The 20,297-nt window shown below is 41.5% G+C and overlaps 2 protein-coding genes across 3 annotated transcripts in view; one reads left to right on the top strand and one right to left on the bottom strand.

Annotated features, from left to right (window-relative positions):
- Positions 1–7,868, bottom strand: part of ZNF292 (zinc finger protein 292) — an 89,224-nt gene extending 81,356 nt beyond the window's left edge. The window contains exons 1-2 of one of the 2 annotated variants that reach the window (XM_068551498.1): positions 6,909–7,868; positions 6,513–6,709 (exon numbers count right to left, since the gene is read on the bottom strand). In XM_068551498.1, coding sequence (XP_068407599.1) covers positions 6,513–6,680 — 168 coding nt within the window. In that variant the 5' untranslated portion in view covers positions 6,681–6,709; positions 6,909–7,868. Of the gene's footprint in view, positions 1–5,600; positions 5,657–6,512; positions 6,710–6,908 lie in introns of those variants that run through there. The other variant, XM_068551497.1, reaches the window with a different exon arrangement.
- Positions 6,806–19,878, top strand: LOC137769153 (uncharacterized). Its single transcript, XM_068550850.1, has 5 exons — positions 6,806–7,186; positions 9,798–10,387; positions 19,123–19,159; positions 19,253–19,323; positions 19,689–19,878. Exons 1-4 carry the CDS (start codon positions 6,806–6,808, stop codon positions 19,292–19,294), a joined length of 1,050 nt encoding a protein of 349 aa, XP_068406951.1. The 3' UTR covers positions 19,295–19,323; positions 19,689–19,878.
- The last annotated feature ends 419 nt before the right edge of the window (positions 19,879–20,297 follow it).

Genomic DNA, 20,297 nt, shown 5'->3' on the forward strand with positions numbered 1-20,297 from the left:
AACCACAAGACATATGAGTGAGACCATCTGGGATCATTCAGCCCCAGACAACCTACCAGCTGACTGCAGAACAACCCAAAACCCCCATAGACTTGAGAACAGTAATAAAAATGGCTGTTCTTTTAAAGCCACCGTGTTTTTGAGTAGTTTGTTACATGGCAGTAACTGACACAGGATACTTCAAGAAAAACCAAAGGCTCTTAACATTCTGAGCTTTTTAAAATTTCGATGCCTCAACCTTGGAAGGGTAAGTGTTTAAGAAATGTAACCATATATTATCTACGCTTACAGGATTAGTTAAAATTCCTTGGTTTGGATCTTTAACCCTTAGTCTGGTTCTAATCTACCTTTTCTATCCTATTTTTCATCCCAACCCATGACATTTTTCTCCAAGATGCCAGTTTGAAAAGTTGTTCCAGTTCTCTGAGGTTTATTCCCATCCTTCCCACTTTAGTTATCCACATTCAAGACCCAATGTAAATAGTGTTTTCCTTTCCTTTCAATTTCTAGCTAATGTAAGTAATTTTAAAATGCTCTAGTTTTCTTAATTCACACTCTACTTATTGTATTAATCACTAGATACTTTACTATCTAATAGTATTACTTAGCTATTAATATATGTACCAGATTTTGTAAGCTCTATCCACGCCATAATTCTCCATAGCTCCCTTAGTGCTCCCATATAAGAGGAATTTCAATATGTTTAAAATAAATTAAGATGTAACTGACTGAACTTTAACAAATCTTCTTGGCTAAATATATGTAAGGTGAGAAAAGGTAACATTTTTTCCTATGAGGTGCACTGTGCAACTCTAAATGATAAGAGAAACAATGAATCAAGAGGCTCTCCTGGAAAACAATACATAGCTAAAAGTTACACAGCATATCTGACAAACACATTAATAAAAAGTAAACTTTCCATTTTATAAGCAAGGCTACTCACACATTGATTGGTTTATTTTATGAACTGAATTTACGTGTGGGAGTTGGGAAAAATAAGGTAATTTCTCAACTTTGACAGAATCTCCAGGAAAATAAGTACAGCAGCAGTTTCATACAGTTAAGACCATACATTTTCAAAAATCCTTGGTTTTGCAGATTAGTCATATAAAATATCATGAATGGCAACTGCAAAATACCTCTTCCCTTCCCCCATTTTAATTTAGGATCAAGAAGTGTTAAGAACTCCTTCTTAATTTGTAAAGTTTTCCTTTGCTAAAACTGGTATAAGTATATTCTGGAAAGTAGAATTTAATATCTCCAGCATGCAATCATACTAATTACGAACACTTAATAAATTATTTCCCCTGAGCATTACCTAAACTTTTAAAGTTTAAATGACTTATTACTCCCTCAATACCTAAAGTAATTATCACTAATTAACAAGCAAGCTATCTTTTCTTCTGATTTGAAGTGACCTACAAATTAACTTAAGATAGTCTCTAATAATCAAAAGAAAGTCGAGTTTCTCAAGGAAAATATTTAAGTATTTTCAAAATTCTTGCCTCTGCAATTAAAGCTAAGCAAAACGCACAAACAAAAGAATCAACTTGTATCAAATAGTTGAAAGAAATATAAACAAAGATATACTGTAACTGCACAATTTAAACAGTAGCTCTCAACAGTTTTCATTTCATTTGTTTCTTATACCAATAAGGCACTAAACACAGTTAATAAAGGCATTAAGGTCTAGGTCAAATTCTACCTTTTTAGTAAAGCCTTCTGTCTGATACCCCAGCCTGATGTGCTTACTACCTATTCTGAACTCCACTGAAATTACTACACAAAAAATTAACTTACTCTTCTAAATAACCACCAACAATTAACTGATTAGACACAGCTGCAGACTAGACTTACTACACAGTTTAAAACAGAAAGCCATAGATTTAGGTGGGCAGCTACAGAATGATCTCAAAGATACCTTTTTTTGGTGAAGAAAAAGATGCAGTATACAGTATGTCCTGATTTTTTAATTTAAAAAAAAAAAAGAGTAAACAGCATTTCTGGGAAGATGCATAAAATACTATTAGGGGACTGTCTTTGTGGAAGGTGACTGGAGGCCTAGCGTGGGAAGGAGAGCAAGTTTTCAGTGTATGCCCTTTCTCGGTCTTTGAATTTTTAAAAACCATTTTAACATACCACATTTTCAATTTTAAAAAGGGGAATAAAAAATAAAGCAAATATATTAATGATACACAGCCTTTTGACATCTCTTCAGTTGTCATCTTGAAGTGATATTTAAATCTTATCTTATTAGTTTATATCCTACTAGAGTCTCCAGTATCTTATATTCCCTAACATTTAAACCTAGTCCTTGCATTAAATGCTTTCTTAAGAGCACAGAATTTCAATTTTTATCAAAAGGTCAAATCTCTGCTTTAATCAGGATAACTAAGTATGCTGACTTTGCTACCCTCCTTAACCTAGTAAAAGTGAATTGTTTTAGTAATTGTTTAAGTAATTGCTCGTAATTTCTGCTAAGAAAGTAGAAATTTTCAAGTTCAATGTGCACTGAAGCTCAGTGTGTGCATTTATATATGGTTGAAAAGCACTGACCTGGATCTGCTCCAGATTAACTGCATTTCTTAATATAACTATATTAACATGAAAAAGCATAAGGACAAAAAAAATCTTAATATATTCTTCCTTCTGGTCACTGTTTCTCAAAAGGGCACTTGTGGGTATTTAGGCAGAGGGGTAAATTTTAATGGGGTGGGACTGTCCTGGTCACTTCAGAAAATGTAGTATCCATGGCCCATGGGCACTAAATGCCAGTTATCACATCCCCAGTCACTGCAGTAACCGAACAACTGACCCCACGTGTTTCTAAATGTCCTTAAGAGAGAAATGCAGTGGGAAAAAGTATATGCCCAGTTGAGAAGCTGCTTCTATGAATTAATGTATGAACAAAGGTAAGAAGCGTGCGTGTGTGTATGATACACAACCATATTTCCACAACTGCAATTCTACCTTTTAAAATAATTATGTCACCAAAAGGTAAACAACCATAAACAGTCACAACTCATGTATTAATCAACGAGTCATCCAGTCCAGTATGTAATGCTGTCAACAAACACCATGCTCCAACAAATCATTCTTCAACTATTACGATGGCTTAACTTTTTAAATGAATAATCATTTTAAAATCCTTTTAGAACAATTTTCCTATTGGAATGCTTCTGTTCAAGCTCCCAGATAAATAACCTTCCATATAAAAGATATAAATCACAGTTTACTACAATTACTTGTCTACCTTCCTCCAGAGACTGTAAGATCCTTGAAGCCAGGGACCATGCTCATGGTTGCCTGGCCCTCGGTGTAGGTATTCAATAACAATGCTGAATGAGTGAGTGAATCCTGGCCTAGTCTAATACAATAAACGGTCCCAGAAGTTCCAACTACAATCTGTTTTTATATAATGATACTGAAACAAATACATGCAATAAATTATTTCTGGTTATCCTATATTCTTATTCTAATTTGCTTTTAGGAAAATTAAACATTATCCAGATTACGGCTAGCTTGTAAAGATATAACGAAATCTAAGTTTTTCTGACAAATACTCCCATATGCCCATCCTCTACCACCTTCCCTTCCTCCTACTCTTAAGCTTTAAGCAAATGTTCATATAAAAGTGGGGCATGCTTCCAGGAAGCAACCTAATATAAACAGCAAAACAATACAGTTAACAATAAAAAAAACTTAAATGTTTTTCATTTCTATTTTACTTCTCAGAACTCAAGAAATCTGTTACTATCCTACACCTCACTGAAAAGGAAAGAAAAATCTATAAACTAGAAAGAGTAAGCAACTTTATTTCTGTAGGTTTCACTACATTCTCCAGAAACTCACCTTTTGTTGAAGTAAAAATTCAGAATATAAACTAATTCACATTTAAAAGCACTAAGCATCAACACTTGCAGACTATTAACTCTGAAGCACACTAACTCTGACAAATATTTATTCATCTTTGCCTTCTTGAAGCATGTGAATATCCCAGTTTTACAGGAAAAGCTTAGATAGAAAAAGTTAAATGATAATCTCCAGGTTAGAAATGTAGATACAATTTCTAGCTCCTAGTATTTCTAGCACTGTTCTTAAACTGCTCCAATAAATTCTGTAATTGTTAACCACTGCTCTGCTCAACTTGTAGCAAAATGTTAATAATAATGGCTATGATACAATTTTAAAGAAACAACTGTTTCAAGTTACCTCCCATCTGGCAAGACCAAATTGGAAACTTATCATATATATATATATATATATATATATATATATATATATATATATATATATATATATATAAATGTTCTACAGGAGATTTTAAACATCAGATACACTCTACTATTCGAATAATGGAGATCATTTTTAAATGCATTTACATTATTGTGGGATTTTAGTGCATGCAATATGTCATTATTTTTGAAATCCACAAACCCAGCATTTGTTTTATTACTATTTCATGTAGCACTGGTCAATAAAAACAATTTACATGTTATAAGACTAATCACTTAAAACTAATACAGGAAATTACCTTCATGCTGACAAAAAGAAATACTGTTTCATACATTAAAAATAATTTTAAAGTGATAAATATCTGATGTTGCACACCCTCCAAATTAAGTCCAATTTGTATGAGATTCCACTTTCCCAGAATTATTAATCCTGATTATAAATATTGCTGGTCAAGACTATTTACAGCAATAAGCCTTAAATCCATCAGTGTAAACTGTTACCTGAAAAACGTCTTTCAGCAAAGCTAGACTTTAATACTTTTCACTGACTAAAAAGCTAACTTTAGTTACAAATGAAAGAGTTCCTTTCATGAGCATCTTATTAAAGTTTTTTTTTTAATCTACGATAAATTTTTAAATCTGAAAGACCAATTAAGAATGAGTGGTTACGGTCAGGATGGTGAAATTAGTAAATTTCAACAATTCTTTAAAACTAGGATTCAAAGGAATGATAGAATCTCTAATTATGCCATAGGTATTCACCAGACCTATATTACCTTAAGTGGGTGGCTTTCACCTTGCATTTATTCCCAGACAAGTCACCATGCAATCTCACAAAGTTTTTTTGTTTGTTTTTGGTTGTTTTGCTTTTTAAGATAATGAACCGCCGTCAAATAATCTGCGACAATAAGGTGCATGGAACAATGGAGAATTTCTGGTATGGGATCAAGTATCCCTGATCTTATAAAGAAAGATTTCAGAACTTGGAGGCCAAAAGTTAAGTGAAAATGTGATCTACTCTGAAATGCTAAAACGGTCCACCATTGTTCGACCTCAAGTTCAGTATCTTAATGAAACAACTTCTGTATCATGACATGTTCACAAGCTAACTCTAAATGTAACCCGTATAAATTCTTTCTCTTCCTCAAGAAGATAATCTAACCAAAATCTTGACCACAGCCAACAGCAGCACCTTGAAATTTCAAACGTAACTGGAGGGTAGGTAATCAAGTCCAAATGTAGACACAAACTCCCCGATTTCTATCAAGCAAACAGTGCTATTAACATTCCAAAACCTGGTTAGAACGCAGTTACTGGAAAGCAGTATCCTTGTGCAAGAAAAGGAAGGAAAGGCCTGAAACTGACCTGAGCACGGGTCCACATGAACCTCAGTCTTCTCTGTTCCACCGGGAGGCCAAACAGGGAAGGCTCCAAATAATAGGGGGGTGGGGAGACGGGAGAGGAAGGGCAGAGAGGAAACCACACTCCTCCAAGGGTGAAGGCAAAAGAGAAGCGGACTCTGGAAAAGCCGCTGCACAGGGACATCCGACCCTAGGATACACATACAGGGACAGCTTCTCTCCACCGAGGAGAGCAACCTTTACCATGGAAGAGGTGCTCCTAGCAAGTAAAGGCAGGAAGGGACAACCTCCACGCCGCCTACCCCCGAACGTCTCGCCCAGCTAGAAGGGGTCGGCGGGGACTGCTCCTCGGAACATCAACAAAGGCCCCTTCAGTCCTAAGGCGAAACTCGAACAACAAAGGCCCGGAGACAGCGAGAACGGGGCCGGGGGCGGGACGGATGAAAGCAAAAGGAGGCAAAGGAATCAAACCAGTGGGGGCGGAGGCCCGTTGGAGTGGGAAGCGGGGGCGCAGAGGCGGGGGGCGCGGTAATCCCCAGTGCACAATAAGAGGAGGAGGAAGGGGACCTGGCCTCCGTTCCCCCCTTACCCTCTCCTACAGCGGAGAGGGCTCCAGTCCTCGCAGTCTGCATCTCTCGGCCGCGGGGACCGCGCAGTCCCGAGTTCGGGGAAGGAAAGGGGAGGGGGGATTTTCCGCCCTGACCACAACTCCCTTCCCCCAGCCGGGAGCCGCCGACAACAACCGCCACAACGGCAGCCACACAAAGGCGCCTTCCTCGTACTCCCCCGCTCCCGCCCGGGCGGCGGCGCAGACGATGCCAAGGCAGCGAAGACCACCGCACGGCCGCCAAGCGCTCGCTCGCCCTCTTCCCCCTCTAGCAGGGGGAAAGGGGGAGGGGACCCCAGGCGCCCTCACCTGGCACAGCTGCTGACAGTACTCCGTGGCCGCCTCCACGGCCGGCACCCGGCTCTCCCGCAGCTGTCGCTCCAGCTCCTGGAGCCGCTCAGACAGGCGCTGCAGCTCCGCGGCGCAGCCGCCTCCGCCGCGACTCAACCTCTCCTGCTCGGCCTCTTCGTCCGCCATCTTCACACCCCGCTCCGTCGCGTACGCACCTGGGTCACGTGATAACACAATGCCACGTTCGGCGGGGTCACGTGCCGGGCGCGCTCGCACGCCGCCGAGCACGTACAAAGGGCCCGGTGGGGAGGATGGGGGGCGGGGAGAGTGGCGCGAGGGAACCCGAGGGAGGTGAAGGGAAGGGGAAAGGAGGAGGGCGGGGTTGGGCGGTGCGGAAAACCGCGGTTTACTTACCCCCAGCGGGAAGTGGGCAGCAGCGGACGAAATGGGCGGACCGGTGGAGGCCTGTTCTCGGTCACGTGAGCGCCGCGACGCGGGGAAAAGCCTGGGGAGGGGCTGTCTTCTCGACCGTCCGGATCCCGGCGTGGGTTCCCCAGTCTCCGAAGCCTTCTACGGACATATGCCCCAGTTCCCCAAGAGGACGGGTGAGGGAGAGCTCTGGGTGGGCTGGGGCAAGGGCTGCATTTGCGATTGGCCCGAAGGCAGGCCAGAGGCCGGGGAAGTGGGAGCAGGTAAAACCCACCCATGGACCAAGAGCGTGAGAGCCAAAGCGGGACTATGAACTGTCAAAATTGTCTCTGACTTCTCACCAGGAGGGGGAGGCGGGATCCAGTGCCTGAGGTACCAGATCTCGTCCCACTCCCCTCCTCGTCAGTCCCAAGAACGCCTCTCCCTTGGAAACACAATCTCTAGGGGGTTGAGGCAACAAAGAAAAATAACAATTGGGTCAGAGCAGAATCAGGTCCAATCCTCAGTCTGGAGAACGGAGCAAACTCATGAAAAGCATAGCTTAAAAGATTTCAGACTGTGAAATTGTGGACGTTGGAACCAGGTGATTTTTAAACCACGAAAACATTTCTGGAATAAGTGATAGCCAACTAATCTGTTCCGCCGCGATTTAAGACTCTCCTACACACAACAGAAATCACCGCCACATAAAACACGCTCTATATGAAAGCTCTTGAAAAGAAAGTAGGTCAAGAAAAAAAAAAGAGCAATAAGGACTCCATTAAAAATCACAACGGAGGGGAAGTTGTTAAAATAAAAGAACAGGGTTATCGAGAGTTATTACAAATGCAACAGCATTTTTTTCCTGGTGCTGCAAATAGAGATGGCATTCTGAACCATATTTTATTTACAACCTGGAAAGAATGAACACTTGGCACTTGAACAGAACAGTAAAAGTAGTACAAAAATTCAAGTGCTTAAGCCTAAAGTTCAGAATAAAACAAATATTTTGTTAGTAGTCAAAAATTAGACAAAAGGCTAATCTTTCTTACAACTTGTCTACAGAAATTCAGAAACAATGATAGTGATGAGGCATCTGGAGATTTCTAGTATTAATAGAAAATGTTCTAGACAGTATGTTGTCCAGAATGAATGTTTGTAATGCATCAGTGATGGCGATGTTTAAGTGCCATTATATAAGATGAGTGGGCACAAATGAACCCCTTATAAAAGCCATTATCAGCTAAAATAATAGTACAGCATATGTGTGCTGATATTACATATTAACAATACAGGTTCTTCAAATAGTTACAAATGGAAGAGGCTGGGGAGTACACTCAAGGGCTAAGGAACAAAGATATAAAAGTATCACTGAGAGCTTAAAAAGCAACGATTAAGGCAGCTAATGGATTTTAATATTTGCAGCTCACTCTCCCAAGTGAAGTATTTTAGATGTCCAAACAAGATTTCTCCAATGTATGTTATCTTAGGATAACCGTTAAAATATAAAAAATGAGAAATATGAGATTAGCCACATATACCAGTAAATTCAAGGACATCTAAGGCATCAAAGGCTAGCAAGACACATTTTCACTTCAAGTATAATGGTTTACACCACACCTGATCTATAGAAAGAAAGAAAAAAAGAAAAGAAAGGAAAATATATCCAAAGAGAAATGTATCCACTTATTGATTAAAAAAACAAGCCCGACTGTAGGTCATTTCCACTTCCTGCCCATGATAGCCCTAAAACCAAAAAGATTTGATTAGCAAATTGATTCTGAGCATTATCACTGTCTTGCAAATGTCCCTCAGCTTGGACGACTAAGTCCTTCACTTTTATTTGGTATCTTTCCCCCCACCTTCCCCTTCCTGCATTCCTCCGTATTAGAATCTATAGAAAATGTAACGACTAGGAGTGAGTGGTGTAATTCACGACCATTTATTGAGTATTTATGCGCAGGCACTGCTTGATATGGGGAAAATCAAAGGTGAATGAAAACTGTCCCTGCCTTGAGGAAGCTTACAGTTTTGAGGAAGAGTGACCTGCAATGGCAGTTCGTATGACAAGTGTTCTATTATGAGAATGCATGCAGATTCAATTCGCAACACCAAAGTCGTCTAAGGTGCTAGCTGGAATGTCCATCGAATCACTACGGAAGTGCAGGTTTAATTAAATGAGGGCTGGAAATACTTTCCCTTGACAAGTCGACCTTGTCTTCGAGACCTCAGAAATTTCATTCTTATCCATTAAAAAAGTGTATCAACAAGTACACATGACGTATTGTACTTACATCCATTTGTTCTTGTAATAACACTGTCAGTTCACGGGAATCATTGCACACACGCGCACACACACCCCTACTTACTGAGACGTTCCTGGGGGAATTCGGAGGCCCGTTCCATGGAGAAAACAAGCATAAGCCCCGGGGCCAAGAGACTTGGCGTCTCTGGGGACCTCAGTGTCTGCGCCGCGAGTGCTCTTGCCCATTTTGGACACAGCGCGACTGCTATGGACGTGATACAATCATATGGACCTTCAGTCCCAAGGGACTCGATTTCAGAGTAAATCTGGGAGACAGAAAAAGCCCCCCACCCCACCCCTGCGATCAATAAAGCCGGGGAGACCCTTAGGGGACAGAGGTCGCTGCATCCAGGCCGCGCCTGCCTGCCTGCTTCGCGAGTTTCCCGGGCTGCCCCGGCCCCCAGCTCGCTAGTGCACTTTTTTTTTTCCCCCTAAAATTCTTGAAATAGCAGGGCCTGGGGGCAGGAAGGGCGCTGGGCTGTGCCTGCTAACAGAGCCAGAGGGCCGCGCCAGGGATGCGGCGGGCGCGGCGGACGGCTCAGGGCTGAGGCTGGGCACGTCCTTCCGACCGGGGCGCCGAGCAACCCCAGCACGCGGGGAGAGAGCGCGGGCCTCAGGGGGCGGAGAGCGCCCCGCCCTCCCGCCGCCGTTTCTCCCTTCCCCGGCTGTCTCCCGGGGCCCCGGCCACCGGGAAGGTGCGCGGGGCTGGAGCCGGGCTGAGGCCGCCTCCGATCTGCTCGGCTAACCGTGTCCTCGGGCCCCCACTCGGCCGAGGAGGAACGGGACTCCCCTGGCGCGGCGCGGCGCGGCGCTCGATCGCCTGGCAGCTGCGCGGGTGCTCGCGCTCTTCGTCCGGGGGCCGGCGCTCAGCAGCCCCAGCCCCAGCATCTGCCGGCACGGCTCTTCCACCCGGCGCTGTGGATCGAGGCCACAGCGCGGCTGTGGCTCGTGGTTCGGGAGCCGCGGGTGCCCGGGGCCTCCAGGCCGAGGGATGCTGGAGCCTCTCCAGGGCGCGGCGGGGCTCCGGGGCTCCGGAAACCGACAGGGCGGGGATGCTAGAGTCTGTCCTGCGGAGGCCGCGACGCGGGCACGGCTGCTGGGTCTTGGGCGGGTTCTACCTGCTCTCATCCGAGGGGCTGGGCCGCCAGGCCCCAGACAGGCCGCCTGCTGGATCTCAGAGGTGAGGGCCGGAGTCTGTCTGGGGATCGGTCCAGCAGAAAGTCCCCCCGGAGTCTGGGAACCACTTCTGTGTCCGCAGACACAAAGAGGGAGCATGGGTTGAAGGTCTATTGGGATCGGTTAAAAACACACCACACTTTCCCAAGGAAAACATTTTTCCTGAGAGGAGCAGCGAATGGAGTCCAATCAAAGTTGAAAACACGAGGCAGGTGCCGTGCCACATATTGAAATGATTCCAAAGGCACCGGAAACGCTGGGCCCGCATTTAAAACGATTAATTCTAGTCCTTGCGTTCTTCCCAGAAAGAAGATAGCATGTATATTTAAATAAACAGGTAGTTAAATGAGGAGAGATATTTGTATTGCCTATTCGGATTTTTTTTTTTCTTTCCATGAGGAAAAGCCAGGTGCAGATGAGAAAGAGTAATACCATTCTAAGGAAAATGCTTTTAATAGAGCCTCAATTATTCAAACGTAAATTAACCGCGAAATAAAGCAAAATAAATCTTGGAAGCATAAATGTGGCATACGCTATCTCTGTAGAGAACCCCTGAGTTGATTCACAGCATCTCTCCCAAGAAGAAATACAGAAATTGCCTTTAGAAAGGCAATATAGAAGTGCCTTTTTCTTATATTTCTAAGTTTTCATCATTGTATCTCATTTACCTCATTGGAAACCCATCAGAGAGCATCACTTTTGTGGTATCTGGATTTTAAAAAATAGGGCTGTCAAAGTGTGTTGAACTTGGAAATGCACAGGTCTCTCTTCCCATTTTAGGACATCAACTTCTTAGGAGTTTTGCTGATTTCTGTGATTCTTTTTTTTTTTTAATTTATTTATTTTTGGCTGTGTTGGGTCTACGTTTCTGTGCGAGGGCTTTCTCTAGTTGTGGCAAGCGGGGTCCACTCCTCATCGCGGTGCGCGGGCCTCTCACTATCGTGGCCTCTCTTGTTGCGGAGCACAGGCTCCAGACGCGCAGGCTCAGTAGTTGTGGCTTACGGGCCTAGTTGCTCCGCGGCATGTGGGATCTTCCCAGACCAGGGCTCGAACCCGTGTACCCTGCATTGGCAGGCAAATTCTCAACCACTGCGCCACCAGGGAAGCCCCCAGGGAAGCCCCCTCTGTGATTCTTATAGACGTATTCGTCAATATAACAACAGTGGCAGTAATAATAATTCAATTAACATCAATTTGAGTGTTTAGTGTTCTATTCATATACTGGACCAGGATCAGTCCCACCAAGCGCTTACCCTCTATCGTACCTTTACAAAAATGTTCACTTGCTCACTATTCCTCACTCCACATCCTCACCCTCTTGACTTCCTCTCTAACCAGGGCTCCTCTGTGAAGTCTTCCTTTGTCTTCCTGGTGGAGTGAAGTCTGGATACATCTGTCACCAGAGTAGAGTTGACTGATTTGTTCTGCTTTCCCTTAGCCCACCACCCCCCTTCCCATACAGAAATAACCACCCTTTAAAACTCCTGTAGCTTCGATCTACTACTTACTGCATTTTATTTTTTTTAATGTCATACCATTTTTTTTATTGGAGTATAGTTGCTTTACACTGCTGTGTCAGTTTCTGCTGTACAGCAAAGTGAATCAGCCAAACATATACATATATCCCCTCTTTTGGATTTCCTTCCCATTTAGGTCACTGAGTAGAGTTCCCTGTGCTATACAGTAGGTTCTCATTAGTTATCTATTTTATACATAGTAGTGTATATATGTCAATCCCAAGTCTCCCAATTCATCCCACCCCCCACTGCATTTTAATTCAAAATCCCTCCTCTTGCCTTTTATTATAGTTAGTCTATAGATGAGCCTTGCTCATGAGCTTGTAAGCCCTTTGAGGGTAGACACTGTGTCTTATATCCAGGCTCCCTTCTCTAATATTCCTTGGCACATTTCAAGGTAAAATTAAGTAGTCAATAAATGCCCATTGAACTAAATTCAATTCAGTTTATTTTTGACCGTCATAGATATAGATTTACACTTATCCTCATATTATCTAAAATATCCTAGACTCTACAGGATGAGCAATGATGCTCTTTAAACTTTAGGAACTTATTTACAACTGCCTTTCAAATATTTTGGGGACTCTACTTTTTATCAACAAAATTATCTATAATCAAAAGTTATAGCAAGTAGACCCAAAAGAAGGCAAGATAGATGCTCAGTTGTTACACTCTATCAGATGAACTGCAAAAACACAGGCTCTAGCTTTCTCTTTCACAAACTTAATCTGTGCTTTAGATCTAATTTAATTTTGTCTTTTCTCTTACATTTTGTCACAATATTGATTTTTTTTACTGTCTTCTCAAGAGAGTCTAAATTTCTAGTCCAATTGTTTTCTTAACATAACTGAATCTTTTCTCAATTTCTTTACCACGAGTTTACCCACTAACATCTACTGCATGCTTAATATGGGACTTTACTACCATCCTAGAAATCTAAGGAGAAAATAAATGTAAGATTACCTCTCAGTCCAGGTAGGGCTTATCCTTCAGGATCTGAATTATCTTACAGCAGAACCTCTAAAACTTTAGTGTGCATAAAGATCACTTGAATAATTTGACTTAAAGGCAGATTCCCAGGCCACACCTCTAGAAAGTCTGATTAAGTAGACTGGAGTTGGGCCCTAGAAACCTGCTTTCTAACCATCACTTCGGGATCCTTCAGATCATACTGTTCTAGACCTGTAGTTGTCTAATTTCTGCCTTCCCTTCCTTCCCTCTGACTCATGGCCCTTGTACCAATTTTGTAAAAAAAGAAAGAAAGAAAGAAAGAAAAAAAAAGCCTAAACACCTTCCTTCTTGCTCCACCCACGATCAACGGGCACAAAGCACTTAAAAAAAAAAAAGTTCTAGCTAACTCTTCATAATTTGTTCTAATCATCCTGTTATCCAAAGCCTTTGTTTTGTGAATCATTTGACTCCTAAGCCCCTAGTTCAATGTGCTCCCATGTGCAGCACATGGGAGGTGTGTTCTCAATAAACGTGCATTTTTCAACCTGTTCCTCATGCATTCCCTAGCCAGGCTATTTGTTGAGCAGAAGAATATGATTACTTCTTAACAGCTCTATCAGAAGTGGTGTGAAGGGGTAGGGGAAGAGAGTTCAAAGTTTTGTCTGTATTGGACTTCCCTGGTGGTCCAGTGGTTAAGACTCTGCACTCCCAATGCAGGGGGCATGGGTTCAATCCCTGGTCAGGGGCTTAAGATCCCACATGCCTGGTAGGGGAACAGGCTGAGCGGCCAAAAAAAAAAAATTCTCTCTGTATTTATAAGTCTTAATGACATGTATTTTTTTATACATATAAGGGTAAGTGGACAGGGAAGAAAGACAATGTAAAATTTGATTTGTAAATTCCAAATATCCATGGTTCTGAGACTTCCTAAAATTGCTAATTAGGTGCCATTAATTTTAAAATTATAAATTTTATAAAATTTTCAAACAGCAAAGAAAGACATAAAATAGAAAATAAACGTCTTCCTCCATTCCTAACCTCCAGGATCAAGTCCCACCCTGCCACTTGACTCAGCAATGGTTTATTTATTCTTAAGAATTTTCTTCTTTTCCCTGGCGGTCCAGTGGTTAGGACTCTGTGATCTCACTGCCAAGGGCCCAGGTTCAATCCCTGGTGGGGGAACTAAGATCCCATGAGCCCCACGGTGGCAAAAAAAAAAAAAACATTTTCTTCTGCACATATAAGCAATATGTGCTTATCACCACTGCTTTCTTAACAAATCTACTCATACCACTCAGCTGGACAGTCTTCCACTTTACTTTTTTCTCTTAAAAATTAATTTACAGATTTTCCATATCATCATTCTTTGTAATGACCCTAAGATATTCCATGGTATAAATGAAGGTGATTTAATTAATTATTTCATGGATGAACAAGTTGGGTTTTTTCTCTTTTCTTTTTTTTTTAACTATAAAAATGCTGCAGTGACCTTCCTTGTGCATATATTTGATTATTTGAGCAAGTAAGTATGTATGGGATAAATTCCCCAATGAAGACTTGCTGAATCAAAGCAATTTGTGATTTTAATTTAGTCAGATGTTGCTAAATTGCCCTTCCAAAATATTGGACCAGCTTATAGTCCCATCAACAGTGTAGAAAAGGACCGGTTTCCCAGGAATTCTTAGTAGATCTATGTTTTGTCAAGCTTTTAAAACAATTTCATAATTTAAAAATAATAGCTCATTTCGATGAGCATTTCTTAAATTTTGGGACAAACTGAGGATCATTCTTAAATTGAAGTATAGTTGATTGACAATATTATGTTAGTTTCAGTTATACAGCATAGTGATTCAGTATTTTTTCAGATTATATTCCATTATAGGTTACTACAAGATATTGGATATACTTCCCTGTGTGATACAATAAATCCTTGTTGCTTCTCTGTTTTATGTATGGTAGTTTGTATCTGTTAATCCCGTACCCCTAAATTTCCCCTCCCCCCACTTTGGTAACTGTAAGTCTGTGACTCTATTTCCGTTTTGTATATACATTCATTTGTATTATTTTTTAGATTCCACATATAAGAGATATCGTATAGTATTTGTCTTTCTCTGTCTGACTTACTTAACTAAACATAATATTCTCTAGGTCCACCCATGTTGCTGCAAATGGAAATATTTCATTCTTTTTTATGGCTGAGTAACATTCCATTGTGTGTGTGTGTGTGTGTGTATAGCACATCTTAAGCCAATCATCTATTGATGGGCATTTGGGTTGCTTCCATGTCTTGGCTATTGTAAATAGTGCTTCTATAAACATAGGGGTGCATGTATCTTTTCAAATTAGTGTTTTCGGTTTTTTCCAGATGTATATGCAGGAGTGGAATTGTCAGATCATATGGTAGTTCGACTTTTAGTTTTTTGTAGGAAGTTCCATATTGTTTTCCATAGTGGCTGCACCAATTTACATTCCCACCAACAGTGTAGGAGGGTTCCCTTTTCTCCACACCCTCTCCAGCATTTATTGTTTGTAGATTTTTTGATGATGGCCATTCTGACAAGTGTGAGATGATACCTCACTATGGTTTTGATTTGCATTTCTCTAATAATTGGTGATGTTGATCCTCTTTTCCTGTGTCCTTCACTTTTTGGCAAAATTTTCCATTGCGTTGTGAGGTCTTGGAGCTTCCAATCAAGTCTATATCATTCTCTGCAGACTAAATAAATTATAAATTTAACTTCACTCAATATCCGTATTGCTTTTAGCAAACTCACGATAGAAAATTTCAGATCTTTCTATAAATATTTATTGAAGGGGGTCTATGCAAGTCACAATTTGCAAGAATGATGAGAAAATATAAAGATGATAAGACACTACTCATGCTCTAATGATCTTATTTTCTGAGACATTAACCATCTTTGGAGCATCCTACCCTGAATGGACTTGCTCCGAGAACTGCCTGGCACACTGTCCCAGAAATTTGGGATTGGAATGCAGGGTCATTTGATCTGTGTGTGGAACTAAATGGATGGAAATAACAAGGCATATCTCTTGGAAGTGTGTTGCTGCAGGGTTTAAGGAGAAGCAGAGAAAGCCAATGTTGGGGCAGGAAATAAAGCTGACGTGTAGAAAAAAGTGGAGCCCTTGTGGTCCCAAAATGCTTGTGACCCAGGGAGTGGCTTCCGTGAAACCTGACAGCCTTGTAGTCCCCACCTGGCCCACACGTGTGAGTTAATAATTTCCCTCCTTTTTACTTACCTTTACTGTGAAAAGAGTATAGGTCAGTTGTAATTAACAGAATGTTGACTCAGACAGGGAAATTAAATAAATAGCTATAAGACAAACGAGAAAGTAAGAAGCATCTTAGGTAAATGAAATGTGTAGAGAACGGTTCAGCATGCATGACTGAAAAGAGTTTGTGAAGGTCAGTAAGTGGGATTCAGCACTAGAAAGGTAGGTTAGAGCTGCACCATTTGGTGGACATTATGGCACCACTGACTGTTTTTCTTTTTGGCTGCGCCGCGAGGCTTGCGGGATCTTAGTTCCCCAACCAGGGATCCAACCCGGGCCCCAGCAGTGAAAACGCCAAGTCCTAACCACTGGACCACCAGGGAATTCCCACCATAGACAGTTTTGAACAGCAAAGTGACATGATAATAATAACTGTTACCATCTATTGAGTGCTAATAAAGTGCCAGGGAAAAACATTTTATGTGCATATTTTCATGCAATTGCAACAATTATAGTTTGTAGAAATTATTAGTATCCACAATACAGATAAGAAATAGGGAATGAAAGATAAAGTGGCTTAAATAATCCTCCACCCTTAGCTCACTGCAGATTTGGGGGCTCAGCTCTTCTAAATTACATTGCCTTAAAGTCAGTGTTGTCCTTTAGAAGAGCAGCTCTAGCTGGAAATCCTTAGCACAAAATAGAAGAAGAGGCAGAAGGTAAAGAGGCTAATTAAAAAATCTTTCTCTCGTGAAATGTCTATTTAGGTCTTCCGCCCATTTTTTTTTTTTTTTAATTGAGCTGCATGAGCTGTTAGTACATTTTGGAGATTGATCCTTTGTCCATTGCTTCGTTTGCAAATATTTTCTCCCATTCTGAGGGTTGTCTTTTCATCTTGTTTATGGTTTCCTTTGCTGTGCAAAAGCTTTTCAGTTTAATTAGGTCCCATTTGCTTATTTTTGTTTTTATTTTCATTACTCTAGGAAGTGGGTCATAAAAGATCTTGCTGTGATTTATGTTAAAGAGTGTTTTTCCTATGTTTTACTTTAAGAGTTTTATAGTGTCCGGTCTTACATTTAGGTCTTTAATCCATAGGGAGCTCAGCTCGGTGCTCTGTGATGACCTAAATGGGTGGGAAAGGGAGGGGGAGGGAGGTCCAACAGAGAGAGGATATATGTATACCTACAGCTGATTCACTTCATTGTACAGCAGAAACTAACACAACATGGTAAAGCAATTATACTCCAATAAAAAATAAAAATAAAAAAAAGAAACCCTTCTCTAGGAGAGATTTATGACAGCTGCTGGGGGATGACATTGGGAAGATAGAAGCTATACAAAGATTTCTTTGGCCAGTCTGAACAGCTGATGGCATGTAAAGAAAAGGGGAAGCAGAAAGTCAAAGCTGAACTCAAGGCTTGGAACCTAAAACTTGGAAGAGCAGTAATGCCCTGAACAGAAATAGGAAAATAAGAGAAAGCTTAGCCTGGGACTTCCCTGGCGGTCCAGTGGTTAAGACTCCGCGCTTCCGCTTCAGGGGACACGGATTCCATCCCTGGTCGGAGAACTAAGATCCCACATGCCGCGCAGCGCAGGCAGAAATAAACAAAACAAAACAAACACACAAGAGAAAGCTTAGCCTGGGTGAGAGCAAGGGTGGGAGGGGACCTTGATGAATTCGTTTTGGGATGGAGATACCAGCAAAACATCTAGGTGACGCTGTCCGTCAAGCAGGTCGATGTGTGAAGGGAAAAGTTCAGATTGGAGATATTGATTTGGGATGAGATTGCCAAAGTAGAGGATATAATGAGAAGGCTGATGGCAGAAACTTAGAAAAATATTTAGCGTCCAAAGGGATTTCTAAAGAGGTCTAAGATCCAATATAACAGAACCACGTTATGTCGCTGGAGGCAAAACAAAGAAAATAATTATCACTCAATATCAAGAGCAATTAAGACACAAGGTCTTAAGGATCTGAGAATATATACCCCCAAACCAAGAAGTAGAAATTTAACAGTGACAAAAGTGTCAAAGGAAGTTATTTTCCAAAATAATTGTGCAGAAAATGGCTTTATGAGATCAGAGGTGGAAATGAAGAGCTTAGGCTTCAGTTCATGAAGGTCATCACTGCAGATATTCTGGGCATCCTGCAGACACACTGCAAGGCACATGTATTACACTGCAGTCATCTTTAACAGAACAAGGGAACCTAGTTCCCCGACCAGGGATGGTACCCGTGCCCCCTGCAGTGGAAGCATGGAGTCTTAATGACTGGACTGCCAGGGAATTCCTGGGCCTTTAGTTTTATTACTATGTTTTGAAGGGAAAGTATTTGGAGTAACTGAAAATTCTTAGTGCAAAAACCTTCTACAGAAAAGTAATGGTGGGGCCTGGGGCCTCCCTGGTGGCGCAGTGGTTGAGAGTCTGCCTGCCAATGCAGGGGACACGGGTTCGAGCCCTGGTCTGGGAAGATCCCACATGCCGCGGAGCAACTAAGCCTGTGAGCCACAACTACTGAGCCTGGGCGTCTGGAGCCTGTCCCCCGCAATGGGAGAGGCCGCGACGGTGAGAGGCCCGCGCACCGCGATGAAGAGTGGCCCCTGCTCGCCGCAGCTGGAGAAAGCCCTCGCACACAAACGTAGACCCAACACAGCCAAAAATAAATAAATTAATTAATTAATTAAAAAAAAAGAAAAGTAATGGTGATCGGTTACCCTTTTAAAGTAGCCTTTTGCATCCTATATATATATAGTTCAAGTATATGAAAAATACAAAATACTCCAAAAGCTTGTTTGTCATAAAACTAGTTTTCATAGTTATAGCCCTACAACCTCAAATAAATCTGTACAGAGTAGTCTCTAATAATTCTGTGAGGAGCGATACATATTGATCATTTGGAAGTTAAAAAATAATGTTTTGACTGCAACCTTGAAAGTTTATTTGAAGCACATTTGATTCATTTTTAAGTCCTGCTTTTACTCGTTTGACAGGAAACGCAAGCAAAAAGAAAACATAAATTTCTCATGGTTTCTCTTTTCAGCTTTACTCCCCTGCTGTGTTGTGCCAGTCAGCACTCAGTAAGAAATGATTCTTACTTTCTAAATGATGCACCAAAGCTGCAGACAGTTGAGTGCTTGTAAGTGTTCAGTTACTTTCTACACTTGACATAGGGCAGAGCACCAAAGAAGGAAACCCTAGAAGAATGGAAATGACAGCAAGACCCTGGCATCCTGAGGCAGAGGTAAAAGAAGTTGCCTCCTTGGTTCACTGAATATTTCATATAAAACGAGTAACTCTTACTAGAAATCAAGCCACTTATCATTTGTCACTAATACAAAAGCGGAATAATATACCAGAAAGCCATTCTATCAGCAGAAATATTAAATAAGAAGGAAACATTAGCTCAGTCTTAATATTCCTTTATTGATGTAAGAGAATAAGTTTTCCCCTTAAGGGTATCTTTTAACATCTAAATTAATAAACAATTTCAAACATAGTATATTCATGGAATTTCATATTAATATTATACAGAGTTAACAATTGTTTAAAACTGTGTCTGGGGCTTCCCTGGTGGCGCAGTGGTTGAGAATCTGCCTGCCAATGCAGGGGACACGGGTTCGAGCCCTGGTCTGGGAAGATCCCACACGCCGAGGAGCAACTGGGCCCGTGAGCCACAACTACTGAGCCTGCGCGTCTGGAGCCTGTGCTCCGCAACGAGAGAGGCAGCGACAGTGAGAGGCCCGCGCACCGCGATGAAGAGTGGCCCCCGCTTGCCGCAACTAGAGAAAGCCCTTGCACAGAAACGAAGACCCAATACAGCCAAAAATAAATAAATAAATAAATAAATATTTTTAAAAAACTGTCTGATTTAATTGAATAAACAAAATAAGAAATGAAAGAGGAGAAATAAAAACCAATACCGCAGAGATACAAAAAATCATAAGAGGAACAGTTATATGCCAATAAATTGGACAACCTAGAAGAAATGGACAAATTTCTACAAACATACAGCCTGCCAAGATTGAGTCAAGACGAAACAGACAATGATATCACTCATATGTGGAATCTAATTTTAAAAAATGATACAAATGAATTTATTTACAAAACAGAAACAGACTCACAGACTTAGAAAACAAACTTATGGTTACCAAAGGGGTAGCATGGGGAGGAGGGATAAATTAGGAGCTCGGGATTAACATACACACACTACTATAT

This window comes from Eschrichtius robustus, chromosome 9, assembly GCF_028021215.1.
Source record: "Eschrichtius robustus isolate mEscRob2 chromosome 9, mEscRob2.pri, whole genome shotgun sequence".
Classification (NCBI taxonomy): domain Eukaryota; kingdom Metazoa; phylum Chordata; class Mammalia; order Artiodactyla; family Eschrichtiidae; genus Eschrichtius; species Eschrichtius robustus.